At 64.5% G+C, this 14,296-nt stretch overlaps 1 protein-coding gene across 1 annotated transcript in view; it reads right to left on the bottom strand.

Annotated features, from left to right (window-relative positions):
* The window catches only part of ADAMTSL2 (ADAMTS like 2), a 33,467-nt gene extending 23,571 nt beyond the window's left edge, over positions 1 to 9,896 (bottom strand). The window contains exons 1-8 of the mRNA XM_057722592.1: positions 9,782 to 9,896; positions 7,964 to 8,054; positions 7,253 to 7,395; positions 6,338 to 6,413; positions 5,116 to 5,218; positions 4,483 to 4,628; positions 4,226 to 4,349; positions 1,291 to 1,371 (exon numbers count right to left, since the gene is read on the bottom strand). Of these exons, the coding sequence (XP_057578575.1) occupies positions 1,291 to 1,371; positions 4,226 to 4,349; positions 4,483 to 4,628; positions 5,116 to 5,218; positions 6,338 to 6,413; positions 7,253 to 7,395; positions 7,964 to 8,053 (763 nt within the window). The 5' untranslated portion in view covers position 8,054; positions 9,782 to 9,896. The remainder of the gene's footprint in view (positions 1 to 1,290; positions 1,372 to 4,225; positions 4,350 to 4,482; positions 4,629 to 5,115; positions 5,219 to 6,337; positions 6,414 to 7,252; positions 7,396 to 7,963; positions 8,055 to 9,781) is intronic.
* Positions 9,897 to 14,296: the final 4,400 nt, after the last annotated feature.

Genomic DNA, 14,296 nt, shown 5'->3' with positions numbered 1-14,296 from the left:
TCCGTGCAGCAGCGTCAAAAAACAACGGGGATGAGGCGGGAGCCGGGCGAGGGGGACACGTGCGGCCGGGTCTGTGCACAGGGTTAAATCCCCGGCCTGGGTCCAAAACCTGTTTCCTGACAGTAATGACCTTCCTTCCTGCGGCTTCCCCAGTGCTCTGAGGCCGCCCTTGGTATTTCCACGCGTCTGTTTCAAGAACGATGGCTTTGCAGCCAGCTCCGGGAACACGGTGTTTCCTGGCCTCTCCGCCCTCCCAATGGGTCACAGAGCCACCGGCCTGGCAGAGGCCAGGCTCCCGCGCCTGGGCCGCAGGGGCCGGGGCCTGGTGAGGGCAGACCCACTGGGTGGCGGGCTGGAGCTCAGGCGCCCAGGCGCTGGGGCCCCGGGGCCTGAAGGGCCGAGAGCCCGTGCTGGGTTCCACCTTGGGGACATTTGGCAAAGACCCACCCCCATCCCAGTGTCCCCTTAGAAGGGTGGCTGCACCCCAACAGCCCTGGCCCCCGAGAAGCTGCCCTGAGAGGCAGGGAGTGAGCCAGGCATCGGGAAGAGCTTTCCTGCCCGGGTCCCCGGCCGGCCCCGCACAGGTCGGCTCACAGGGGCCAGTACCTGCCCTCCTTGGCCAGAAGGGGCTCCCCCAGGGTGCAGGCAAGGTGCACTGCCCCGCCCGCCTCCAACTACACGGGGAGCCCTTCCAGAAACTGTCACCAACATGCGGCCTCACCACCTTGGCCACCATGCAAGCAGCTCCAGAACCCTCGCGTCAAGGACCCCTCCTGAACCCAGCTTCCCACCAGAGACCGTCCCGTGGCCACAACAGCAACTCGAGGGCCCCAGATGTGAGTCTGAATCCCACCCTGGCTTCTCGTCAGCCTTGGCCTCGGACAGGCCACCTACTTCCTCTCGCTCTGCCTAACCTTCTCACCCCCAGAGTTTCACTCCCCGGACCCCAGGGTGGGGCTGGGGGGCAGAGATGCCGCCTCGAGCACCTCCAGCTTTTGCCTGTGCCTGGCCCTCCAGGGACGGGGAACTCACTACCTGAGTCGTGACCCTTCCGTTATCAAGCCGCTCTGAGGGCAAGACCTTTGCACACACGGGGGTGAGGTCGGCTTCCCTACGACGGCCCCCCAGGGCGACACACACGCACCCAGGTAGCGTTCTGGCTTCTGGGGCCATCCCTCTCTTGCGAGAAGGGACCCGAGGTCAAGGGCCCCCTGTCCACCGTAACCGACACATTTCACCCCATGCAAGACCCTAAGCCACCGTGAGGCCCCCCAGGCCCCACGTACGCACCCAGGACGTCGGCCGACTTCTTGCGCTCCACAATCTGGATGTCTCGGGCACCGGCCGGGATGTGGGTCACCAGAGAGTAACCTGGGGGAGATGGGGCAACCCGGTGAGCAGAGGTCAGCGGCAGCCACCGCTTCCAGTGGAAAGGCAACTCCGGATGGCAGGGAGCGTCCTCCTGCACTCCTGGTGCGTAAGGTACAGGGCCTCAGGGAAGCCCCTCCCCTCCGCAAGAGCTGTGCACCCGGGCCCAGGAGGCAAGTCCAAGGCCCCGCCAGAACCACCCGTGCCGTTGGAGGGCTGACCCACCGCCCCCGCGCCGCCCAGGCATCGCCGGGTTCTGAGGCCCTTTCCTACCAAGGCCGTGGGTCATGCTCCCGGTACCCGCCCTGTCCCTCCCGAGGGACACCACGGGCCACAGCCACCGTAAGCCTGCCGGAGTCCAGCGCACGTGTGTCCTGCTCTGCCGCGATCGCCAAGGTGACCCTGAGCAAGCTGCTGGGCCCCTTGGGCCTCCGTGTTCTCATCTATACACAGGGTTGAGGGCCCCCATGCTAGGTGATGCAAGAGATTCCGGATAGCACAGAGCCTGGCCCTGATGGCATTGTCACTATTATCGTTTTTAAAACCCATGTTGTCATAACATCACGTGGATTTTAAAGGCTTGCTACGTTCAACGATGTAGATGAGCACGTACGAGGCCGCAGCTCAGGGTCTGTCACCGAGGGCCACAGTCAGGTGGGGAGGCAGCCGCGGAGACGCCCGCGGAGCCCCCCACAAAGGGAACGAGGGTCCTGGGGGATGCGGGTCTGAGGAAGGGACCGTGCTGCCAGCAGGTGTTAGAGGGTTTGCTGGGGAGAAGGAGGGGAGATTTTTTTAAAGCCCTATGAATGAAAAGCCTTCTGGGAGAAGATGGCGAGAGGGTTCTAGAATCAGGTTTGCTGGAGCAATGCTCAAGGCGCCCGAGGAGCACGTGCGCTCGCCTGCCGGGTGAGCCGCTCCTGCAGGCCGGCACCCACGCGGCCTCTCTGCTGCCCCGCTTCCAGCTCCCTGAAGACCCTGAGCATGTCCCTTCAGCCAGCAGGGCGCCCCTAAATGCGTATTCCCTGGCTCTCTTGGTGGGAGGGCAGCCGGAGCTGTGATCTGCAGTCTCAGCCGATGTCCAGGCTGTAAACGCTTTCTCCCACCGTGGCCGATTCCAAGCTGCCAGCCAGTGCCGACAGGCGCAGCGTTGGGGAAAGGGACACAGTCGTTTACCTGCTGCCCTAGTATTTCCGGCTGACAGGCACAACAGTTATGGAGCTAAAACGTTTAGGAAATGGTGACTTTGCCTAGATATCATTTATTTCAATGAAGCTTTATATGTGTGAACTTTTAAATTAGCAACCAGCTACGAGCGTCTTCACCATGGTTACCACGCACACATCTACCAGGGGACTGTGTGGGTCAGTGATTAGGGCCATAGACCTGGGAGCAGGCTGTCTGGGTTCAGACCCAGCTCTGCCTCTTCTGTGTGACCTTAACCTAGTTGCTTCACCTCTCTGTTTCCACATCTGTAAAATGACACAGTGGTAGTCCCTGCCCAGAGGGGATATCGTGAGTTGGGAGCAAGTTCACCGTGCTGCACTTGACTCCGTGCGCAGAAAGCACCTGGTGGAATTAAAAGAGGGATTGGCTAAGTGTCAGCCTCCAGCCCCCAGGCTGCCAGCTCTGTGCAGGTGTGGACCTTACTGTGGCCTGCAGCTCCGGGCACCCAGAAGGTGCTCAGAAAGAGACGCACCCCCGAACGCTGCCTCAGGCGTCTCCATGCCCCGCTATCTGGCAGAAGGTTCCGCAAGCAGGTTTGTGAACGGAAGGGAGGAAATACGCTATGTCTCGGGCCACGCCTCTCCCACAGCGAGGCCTCAGAAGACAGCGGCCTCTGCCTACTGTGCTCCGCAACCCTAACCCTAACCCCAACCCCTGCCGGGCTGGGCCTCCGCTGAAGACACCCCTCCTTGGCTTACCCTCCCCTCCTCAGTCGGCATGTGCATCCCTGGGTCCGTCGGCCAAGCCCTAACACGAACTCCGAAATTATCCGTCCCCTCCACCTCCAGGATACGCGGGGATCACGACAGCCAGGTCCTGGGGGGCTCTCAAGGGGTTGTTTCTAGTCCAGAAGCGTCTCTGCCCACTGGGGGACCTTGAGCAGACAATTCCCACCCTGGGCCTCAGTTTCCCCATCTGCTAAATGGGTTTCAAGTTGCAATACCTTTCCCCGTCTGGAGGCTGTGATAACCCAATTTAATCCCGCAAGCATTAACTGAGCCCCAGGAATGTACTCAGTTTGACACTGAGTATTGTAAGCCACGTCCTTCCAAAAGTGAAAGTCCTATCACATGCCCAGACCCCCTGCCCGCCCCTCCCCCAGCCCCCAGGAGGGCTGGGCCAGAGCTGGATGCAAACATGAAGCCAGACGGGCACAGCCATGAAAATGGACCAGCCGCTGCCCGGGGAAGAGAGGGGCTGGACCTGAGCTACAATTGGCCTGGAGCTGGCAGGAGCCTGGGCACCCTTTCAGCCCCTGAAACTCAAGTTCAAGAGCTTAGGCACCGGAATCCGTGTGCCCAGACCCCAATCTCGTATCATCGGTGAGGATGGAACATGTGCCTCAGTTTCCCCCTTTTAAGAGTGGTATTAACATCTCCCTGAAGGCTGCGCTAAGGTCAAATGTGGTCCCCAAGCCCCGTGCACACTGTGGCACCTGGTATCCAGCAGGTGCTCAACACAGAGATGTTCCTCTTCCTACAGCCAAAGGGGGCCTCACAGAGCCGCTGGCCAGCCCTGCTGGGCCTGGGAGGAGAATCGGGGGGCCCAGGAGGGGAAGGACCCTGCACAGTCACTCAGCGGCCGGCAGCAGCCTCCCACGGGCCCTGGACCCCGAGAAGCTGGGGGCTCTTACCCAGGTGGGCATTCCCCTTGCGGTAGTTGCCCGTCACATGGGTGCAGCTGCTTCCATCGCCCTGGCAGACGCCGCACTTGTCCAGCATGTGCGTGGAGAACAGCACCCCGTCACAGCCGATGGGCTGCAGGAAGGGAGGCGGAGAGGCTGCTGGGAGGGCGCCGAGGCCCGGGCCCCGGGGCCGCCACTGCCTGGGCGGACAGGCGGGCGGCCGGCGCAAGGAGACCGGCGGTACTTCTGCTACAATGTTGAACAACCTCACATTTTCCAGACACGCAGACCCCTCGCAGGTCGGCGAGCTTGCAGGACGTGCCGTCGCGGGCAGGGACCATCAGCTGCCGCTGGCCGTCCACGGTGGTGCAGTGCAGGTCGCACGGCTTGCTGGAGATGTGCACGTAGTCATCTGCGGGGAGCGGGCTCTCAGGGCGGCCGGGGCCAGAGTCGGGGACCTCCCCTCCCCCCACTGAGACAGCGCTCCTTCGTGGTGGAGATGGGGAAACCGAGGCCTGGAGGATGGAAAGAACTTGCCCAGATAAGTTGTCTCAGTGGCAGAAACGGACCAAGATGCAGGTGGCCTGGCCTGGCCCAGGCTCTAGGAGTCCAGCCTCCGCCCCTGTGAGTTGGGGGGGGTGTCCCCTCCGAGGAGGTCTCGACGACCCGGGGCTGCGGGTCTGGGGCCCCTGCACTTACCCCGGGAGCGGGAGAGGCCGAGTCATTCACACTGTTGCCTGAACTGCGTGTGACCTTGGACGAGACCCCTCCCTCTGGGCCTGCTTCCCCACCCGCCTACCCACTGCACGAGGACATTCCCTCCCATCATCCCCAGGAGGTGACCATCAGGCATGGATCCTTCCAGAGCATTCCCTGTTGGGTGGCCCAGGCCGCGGTACCGGGGTAGAGCGGCTTCCACTGGTGCGTCCTCCCGTTGTACACGCGGGAGTTGAAGGAGATGCACTGCTCCTCGCGGAAGCTCCTCCCGTCCGGCGGACACTCCTGGGAAGAGGGAAGACACGGAGGGAGGCTCCGGGAGGAACTCGGCCCGACAGAGGCAGTTCTGTCCAGGCTGAGCAGGAAGTGCTGCAGCCCGGACGGCCGTGCCAGGGCCGCGGCCCACTGGGTGGCCTCTCCTCCTCGCTCTAAAGCTCCCGGGCTCTCCGGAAGGAGGGAGGGAGGACCAGGCCTCCAGCGCCCACGGGTGCAGGCCCTCCCCGTGCTCTGGGCTGGATCCTTTCACCGCCGCCACCCCTGAGCCCCTGGAGCGGCAGGAAGCTGGGTCCCCACTGGCCCTGGTCCTCGAGGGGGCCCGTCTGCAGGGCCACAGCCGCAGCCGCAGTGCCTGGGACGCAGGCTTTGACTGAGTGGGCTTGACTTCGTACGAGAGGAGGCCACAGGGCAGAGAGGCGGGGCCTGCGCGGGGGCCCGGCTGGTCAGGCCACGGCCAGAAGCGGAACTGGGCCTGGGCTCCCTCCCGAGCTCACGTCAGGAGAGCCGCTGACCAGTGAGGCCAACGCAGAGGCCGTGGCCGCTCCCCAGCCTCCAGCCCCAATCCCCCGCCACGTGCACGCACAGACACGCAGACACGCAGACGCAGGGACATGGGGACACACACCATCCTCTCTCTGCCCCACTCCCCGTCCCGGGGGTCGGGTTTGACCCCACCAAGAGGTGCCTGGAGGCCAAGCCAGAGTCGGCACCTCCTGCCTGCCCGGCCACCTCGGTGCAGCTCGCGCCTGACAGAGGCGGTTTGGGACTCAGGGCGCAGAGTGAGGAGGCGGGCACAGGGGCTGCAGCTGGGGGCTTCAGTCTCCCCGGGAGCACCGGGCGCAGGGTGCGGCCAGAGACCCCAACCCTTGAGGCCGCATTCGAGCTCCGCCAGCAGACGCGGGCCCTTCTCCCTTGGGTGCCCGCAGCCCACCGTGGGCACCGCAGATTCGACTTGATGTAGAAGGCAGGGCTCTGAGCCTGAGGGCCCTCACCACTCTCCTCTTCAACAGGGTGTGAGCGGCAGGCCCAGGACAGAGCGTCCAGAGGGCTCCGGGGCCACCAGGAAGCTGCCGTGAGACCTGCCAGAGAAGGGGGGCGGGGGAGGGGTCGCAGCTGGCGGGGCCTCACCTGCACTCTGCACAGCTGGTACCTCTTGGATGTGCCCGTGCAGGTCCGGTTCCCGGCGCCCGTGACAGATGTCCTCCTGGCGGGAGGACACAGGCTGTGGCGCTGACCCTGCTTCTGCTCCCGGGTGGCCTCTGGGCGGCCCACCACCCTGTCCCCGAGCCTGCTCTGCTCCCTCTGACCAAGGCCTCCTTCCTCCCCCGACTCCCAACCCCACTGCTCCACCGGAGTCCTCTCATGTCTCAGGTATTCAGGTAGTCTGAGGGTGTTTCTTAGCCCCTTCTCTGGGGGAGGGGCACAATCCAATTCACCTCTCCATCCCCAGGACATAGCACAGGGTCTTAGGACACAGAATTAGTAATGATATAACAACATGTACCACGCACGGGCCCTGTGCGGCAGGGCAGACACACACATTGTCTCCTATAGTCTCAGAAATGGCGGGTGGGTTCTAGCATAATCTCCACTCCACAGATGAGGAAACTGATGCTCAGAGAGGTTAAGTGACTTGCCCAAGGTCACACAGCTGGGAAATGGCCGAGCCAAGATTTGAACCCAGGTCTGGCCAGCAGTAACCGCCGCACCTCATGCTGTCCCCATGTTTATTCAACTCAGGTCTTCAGAAGGGAAGGCCAGCGTAGGCCTGAGCCTTCGTTGAAAGAGCAGGATGAACCCCAGGACACCATTGCCTGGGACCCAACAGAAGCCGCATCCCTAGCGGAGGCCAATGAAAAGACTGACTTGCTCACCTGGCCTGTGCCGTCTCAAAATGAAGACCCCTCCCAGCCCAAGGCCCTCTACCCATCAGCCGCTGTCCTCCTCCCAGGCCTCCCTCTCCTGTCCCGGCGGCCCCCCCCTCCTGTCCCGGCGGCCCCCCCCTCCCGCCAGCCCCGCGGGGCCGCGTGCTCAACCCCGCACCTCTGCTGCAGGCAGTGCCGCTCCTGGGACGTCACCCCAGCCCCACAGCTGCGGGAACACGCCGTCCACTTGGTCCACTCTCCCCACCAGTAGGCGCTGGCTTCGGTGCCCACCTCCAGGCTGTTGGACGCGGGGCTGTTGTCCTGGGTGAGAGGCCGCACGATAGTTAGAAGGAGGCCGGAGCACCTGGCCAGACAGCCCTGCCATCCCCGTGTCCTGGACAGGAAGACACAGCCCCCTGGGTGGGTTGCTCGAAGCCTGGACTCAGACCTCCAGGGTGGTCTCTGAGGGGTCTCCCAGGGAGCTGTGGGCCTCAGGTCCTGCCTGATCTGGAGATGCAGAATACCCTGGGAGTTCGGCGGGGTCCTGAGGCTGAACCTAACCGTCCTTTCTTTCCCCTGAGCAGCCTGGGGCCTGGCCCAGGTTCTGCAGGACCCAAACCCGCCCATCTACACACCACACTCCAGGCCTTCGCTCAGAAGGAGAGCGCTGAGCCCGCACAGCCCCCATCCTGCCGAATCGGCAAGGACTCTGGAGTGGCCGTGGCCCCCCACTCAGGGGCTGGTCCGACTGGCTTGTAAGGCACGTATGTTCCTGGGAGCCGAAGCGGGTCTGGGAAGGCACTCCCAGACCCCCGGACCCCTGCCCGACGTCTGCCACACAGCCCTCGGCATCAGCCCCTTTGGGCGAGGGACGGTGCCCCCCACTCACCGTGGTACCCGTGGACGACGCACCCCCAGCCACAAGTGCCAGGGCCAGCAGGGACCAGGCCCAGCGTGAAGGCCGCCACCTGCCATCCATCCTAGGAAGCAAGGCCACAGTCACTGCCAGGCCAGACCCGCTCCTCCTCCAGATGGCTAGAGTCGGCTTTGGGGAAAAGCCCCCGGAGCCCACCCAGTGCGGAGGCCTGAGGTTATCTGGGATCAGTTAGTCGTGGCTGCCTGGCAGCCCTGTTGGGAGGGCTGGATGGGTGATTAGGGTTGCCCGCGCAGGCCTGAGACACAAGGGTGGTGGTGTGCATGCTAGGCCTGTACCACCTGATCTGAGGGCATCTGGGGACAGGGGCATGCTTTGCTTCTGAATGACTGAGCCTGCAGAGATAGCCAAGGACACCTCTCGGCCCGGGTTGCATCCATTCGATGAAGGAGCTGAGGATTAATCCATTACCTTGGCCAGCAGACCTGGTCCAAGCAAGGGCACCTTGGGATTCTTATCTGCTCAGCACCCGCTGGGCACAGGGGAGAATGGCCCTTCCCACTGGCTACACGGAGCTGCTGGAGGGGCCCATGGACGTCACAGACTCTGCCAGGCCCTTTCACTGCCTGGACACAGCTTCCCCCTGCCCCCGAGGGACCCCAGGCTGGGCAGAGCCCAGGCCTCTGTGCCCCCTCCCTCCCAAGAGAAGATGCACAGCTCGTACCTGCGGAGTATTGGAGTGAGGGGGGCCCAGGACCACGGGGCTGTCTCCTTCCCAAGAAGTCAGCACCCTCAGCCCAAAACACTACTGGACCTCCCTGCCAGGGGTCAAATCAAGGGAATCCCGCAGCCTCCTGGGCCCTCAGCCTCCTCTATCTGTCCCTGAGGAGGGAGGACCAGGGCCTGAAGTGGCCTCTGTCCAGGGTTTGTCTCAGTTCCTGCGTGTCACTTGCCAGTGGGTTGGAGAAGGAGTTTCAGAAGCCCCCAAGCCTATCCCCCTAGAGCCTGGAACCAGAGAGGGGCACCAACTTGCCCAAAGCCACACAGCCAGGTGGCCAACGAGCCCCCAAACCCCAGAGCAAACTCAGGGACTAATTCCAGGGAAAGAAGGTGTGAAAGTCCCCCCTCCCCCGAGCCTGCCAGCCCTGAGACCAACTCCACATCTGCCCCCTTCTCTCTTCCATCAAACCCTCATTTCCTCGTAGCTCAAGCACCTGCACATTTTCAGGAGCCACACCAATGACACCCTCACACCCCACGGATGTCTCTGCCCCAGACGAGGCAGCAGTACTCCCTGGAGCTCAGAGCCGGCGACCTTGAGCTCCCCACCGCCCCCAGCCGCCTGCCTGCACTGCCCCACCCGCCTGCTGCCCCTCCCCCGCAGGCCCGCATCTGCACCCCCACCAGCCTCCTGCAGGCACAGAGCCCCCTTGGCGGTCCCATTGCCTCGTCTGTGCCCCGGCTCCTGCCTGCAGGCTGAAGACAGGTGCTGAGCCGGCCGCACGCCTGGTTTCCATTAAGGCTCCCAGACACCGCTGGCGGCAGGCCAGGCCCGGCTCACACGGGATCCATCCCTCCCTGGGGTCCAAAAGCAGCCACCGGCCAGAGGGAGAGGCTTGCCGCGCAAACGAGGGCTCCAGGCGCGGTAGGCTGGGAGCGGAGGGGCCCCCCTCGCCACGCTCAGAGGGTCTGGACCCCTCCCCACGAGCCCTGCTCCTGTTACGTAACAGCTGCCCCAGGGGCCGGGGGATGCCCTGCGTGCACTCGGGGCTGCAGCTCGCGCCTGGGGGGGCTGCGGGGGGAAGCGAGCCGGCGGGGTGTGGGCCAGCCTACCTGGCCCGGGGTCAGCAGGTCGTCCTCACGGAGAAAGGAGCCGCGGCTGCGGGCAGGCGGTGCCAGGTGCGCGGTGCAGGGGGCGGCTCGGAGCGCGCGGAGGGCTGCAGGCTGGGCCTCTCTCCCTTCCTCCTCCTCCCGTCGGTCGCCGCCGCCTCCTCCACTTCAAAGAGCACCCACGAGAGGGGGTTCCCAGGGAGGCGCGCAGCCCAGTGGCGGCTCGGCGGCGCGGCGGCCTTTATAGCTGTCAGGCAGACAGGGAGGAACTCACACTTCCCACCAGGCTGCTCCCCCGCCCGCCGCCCCGCCGGCCGGCCTGGCGCACACTTTAACCCGCTCCGCGCCTCTGGAGCCCGGCCAGGCCGGCCCAGCTGCCTGCTGACTGCGGCCGCGGCTGCGAGCAGGGAGGCCGCCCTCCCGGGTCCAGAGCGCGGGACTGCGTGTCCGCGTGTCCGGACACAGAGGCCGCCGGTCCGGGGTCACAGGGGAGGCTGGTGGTGGCAAAGCCCAGCCCCGGGCTCGGTCCATCCTATTCCCGCCGCTCCCCAGGATGGAGCCCGGGGTGCACGAGACATCCGATCTGACGGCTCCGTTTTACCGACGGGAAGACTGAGGTCGAGCAGTGACACCATGCTCTGTGGTCGCCCAGCCGGCCTTGGAGCGATTCTCCCGAGAAGCGGAGGCCTGAGCAGGCGGACGGGCTGCCCGAGACGCAGCGAGGCCCAGCCAGGCGTTCCGGAGACGGGACAGAAGTGCCCGCGGCCTGCGGACCAGACAGCCAGGACGGCCGGAGCCAGCGGGGGGAGGCACGCGGAACCCTGCAGATGTTCAGCACCAGCTTGGCAGGGCGCAGCGGCCTGGCTGGGCGCGGGCCAGCTGGGCAGCCCCTGGCAGGCCGGCGTGGGGCTCCAGCCTGTGTTCCTGCTGAGTCAGAGCGTGGAGCAGAGCACGGAGCCAGCAGCACGCGCTCCAGCCCCTGGGCACCGGGGGTCCCAGACGTAGCAAGTTGCCCTGGCAGCAAGGCCAGGCACCGGCCCACACACCAGGCTCCCCGGAGCCCACCCTCCTGAAGCAGAGGCACCTCCTCACGGTGTGTGTGTGGGGGGGGCAACCCTGAGCCATTTCATCCATCCTCCTGCCTCTGCACTGCAGATGGCTCGCGGTGGTGGAGCCTGCAAAGCCCTCCCCCTCCCTGCACCCTCCCTGCCGGAAGGAGCTGTGGCGAGCTCCTCCAGGGGCCTCCTCGGGCAGCTGAGAATCATTCCACCCCTGGGAAAATTCTGCCCCCAACTGGAAAGGTCAGGGAGGAGAGCAATCAGAGGTGATCCTGAAACCAAGGACCCCGCTGCCTGTGCCCAGAGCTAAGAGGTCAGCATCTCCACTCTCCCCATTTTACAGATGGAGGAACTAAGGCTCCGAGACTGCCGAGTGATGCCCAGGGTTGCACGTCTGCGGAGTGGCACGTCAGGGACCCCAGCGCCCTGAGCGAGCACGCCCCCTCCATCTAGCAGGTCCCTGTGTCACGTTCATTCCCCTCACCCCCTCCAGGAGGCAGGGCTTATCCATCTCATTCCCCCCCCCCCCCCCCCCGGGGTCCCTGGGATGTTCCGTGGAACCAAGACAGGAACCCGGGTCCACGCTGCCCCCTGGGGTCGGCGTGCTGAAGCGCAGGCACGACGGAAGCTGTCATGCGGCACCGGTGCAAGCGCGCACACGTCCGCCCGGGCACACACAGGCGCACACTCTCGCCAGCCCCTCACAGGCACACTGCTGATGGCCCGCACTCTGGGGCCTCTGCCACCGCCCCCGCTCCTCCCGCCAAGCGCCAGGGCTCGGCCTCCCCAGGCACCATCCGAGCTCTCCCGGCATCATGGCTCCACGTCCAGCCAGCACCAGTGTGACTAACGGTTTCCCTTGGGAGGGACCCTACCTCCAGCCGACACAAACACCCCAGCGCGTTCTCTTAGCTTGACAGGACAGTGCCTGGGACGCAGGCTGCCTCCCCAGCTCTGGGACCTCCAGCAGGTGTGTGACCTGGGCACACATCCACCCCCACCCCACGCTCTCCCGCCAGGAGCCCCCACGCTCCAGACCCATCAGGAGCTGTGGCCACTGCTTGGTCCACTGGTGGCTTGGGGGTTTCGGAGGGAGACACCAGGAGTCAGGGAAGACCCTGGGGCCCCTGAAGACCCTAGGAATTGGGGGGGGGGTGACCAAAAAATCAAGCACAGGCAGGAGGCACCCCTGAAGGGCTCGCTGTCATGTGCCAAGCACGGAGCCACTGTCGGTTCTGGAGACCTGGTCAGGGCGGGCCTCCTGGTGGCACCTCAGGGGCCCTCGGGACCCTCACGGGGTCGCAGCCGGGCCTGGACGCAGAACCCAAGTGCCTAAGAAGCCCCCCACCGGCTGCACACCGGGGACCAGAACAGCAGCCCAGGCTCAGAAGAGGCCACACCTGGGGTCCACGCACGTCCGTCCCCGTATTGAAGGTTTAACTGCATCATCTTAGAATTCATGTGCCAGGGAGCGACGTGGGGTGGGGTGATGGAGCACGTGCTGGGGCTTGGAGCTTCTGCTGGGGGACCGCCCACCCCCTGCATCTCTCAGGACTGCTCTCTGCCCCCTGGGGAGCCAGGATCAGACAGAGTCTCGGGTGGGGTCCCAGGCACTCACCCCACGACCTCCCCATGCCCAAAGGAGCACGACCTTAACAGCAAATAAAAACACTCCTATTGTTTGGGAGAGGCTCTGGAGGAAGACAGCTTTGTCCTGCTTGGTGAACAAGGGGCTTCCCAGTTTGCACTGAGCCCCACAGGTCCCCCAGGGGCCCTTGGAATTGCTGCTTCCCAGCCCTGACGAAGCCCAAGGCTCCCTGACGATGCCCAAGGCTCCCTGACGATGCCCAAGGCTCCCTGGAGAGTCCCTGGAAGAAATGGCTCGGAGCCCCCATCTTGGTTCCTGCTCTCCCCTCTGTGGAGCCCTTCTTCCACACCCATCTGGGTGTGCCTGGCCTTCCGGATGATCTTCTGAGGACACCTCCTCCAGGAAGCCCACCAGATGGCCCAGCACTTTGACCTGGCTTCTCGTCCTGAGCAGGCTCTTCCCCGGCCTTTGGCGGCGACCCCACAGAGGAGGAGCGGCTCCTGGTTCACTGCATCCTCGGCACCTGCCAGGGCCCAGCGCGTAGAACATGCTCAAGGTGCTCGATGCACAGAAGGGGTGTTTGTCTGACAGCTCCTTGTCCCTTGGGGCGAGGGTGAGGGGTCCCCACCACTCTCGTGTGGCCCTGGCCAGAGGTGCTGTGGACACTTGCTTTTTTTAGATGGAGATTGTCTTTCCCCCAGAGCTTTATGGATGTCTGAAGAGGTTGGAAACAGGAAAACAGGCACGTTTCTTTGGGAAGGCGAGGTGAGACATGGGAAAACAAGGCGGAAGTGGAAGAGCCCACTTGGGGAAGGGAAGGGACGGGGCGGGGAGGCGCGCAGTGGGCCATGGGATGACCGGTGGGGGGGGCCCCGGTGGTTGGACGGTCACACTGGGAGCCGGGCCCTGTCCTATAGAGCCAAGTGTCCAAAACAGAGCTCAGAAGGATGGGGACCAGAGCCAGAGCCCCTGCAAGGCGGGTGCTCAACCCTGGCACCCACAGGCCCGCCAGCACGGCCTAGAGGGCGGCGACCTCTACACTTTCCCCCGATGTCCTCCTGCTTACCCAGAGTCTAGGGCTTCCTAGGCACCTGCTGACAGCAGAGCTCTTGTCCCCAACAAGGACTGGGCCGCCGAGGGACCACTGGGCCAGGCTGGAGGTGGTTGGCCAGCCCTGGAGGAGGACTGGGGAGGGAGGCCAATCTGCTGATCCCTCCCCGTTAGCTCCCGGCTCAGCCCTGGGCAGATGCCAGCTTTCCCTGCTCTGGGCCCAGGCTGGCCTTTCGGGAGGACCCTCCCGCACAGACCACTGGGGTTAGCAGGCTGGAGGCCAGCCCACAGCACAGAGTTCTCCCCGCCACCCTCTTTCCCAGCACTGGCATTTCCTCTTAGGCCAAGTCTTGAAGTTCAAGTTGGGGGGACTCGGGGACCTCCTTGCTCTCAAAATCCACAAGAAAGGGATTTCCCTGGCGGTCCAGTGTTTAAGACTCTGGGCTGCCAATGCAGGGGCCGCGGGTTCGGTCCCTCATCAGAGAACTAAGATGCCACGTGCTGTGCAGCGTGGCCAAAAGGTAAAAAAACAAAATAAAAAATAAATAGAAAATCCACAACAAAGAGGCTCCTTTGTCCCCAGATCGGGAGCAAGGATGGGGCCCTGGGAGGCCCTGGCGTGGCTGAAAGTGAGTTTGCTGCTGGAGCTCCAGGGAGAGACCGCCGCAGGGCACGGGGCAGTGGGGCCGGCAGGAGCTGTGCGCTTGGGCTCCTGGACTCCGCAGCCTGCCCGGTGCGCAGGCCCAGCCCGGCCGTACAGGGGTCCTCTCCCGCCGGGACGGCAGAGGCTGGTGCCTCCCAGCAGCCCTCTGCTGCCTCAGC

The sequence above is a fragment of the Hippopotamus amphibius genome, chromosome 2 (assembly GCF_030028045.1).
Source record: "Hippopotamus amphibius kiboko isolate mHipAmp2 chromosome 2, mHipAmp2.hap2, whole genome shotgun sequence".
NCBI classification, from domain to species: Eukaryota; Metazoa; Chordata; class Mammalia; order Artiodactyla; family Hippopotamidae; genus Hippopotamus; species Hippopotamus amphibius.
Note: the sequence above shows the minus strand (reverse complement) of the source record. Positions and strands in the feature narration are given on the sequence as shown.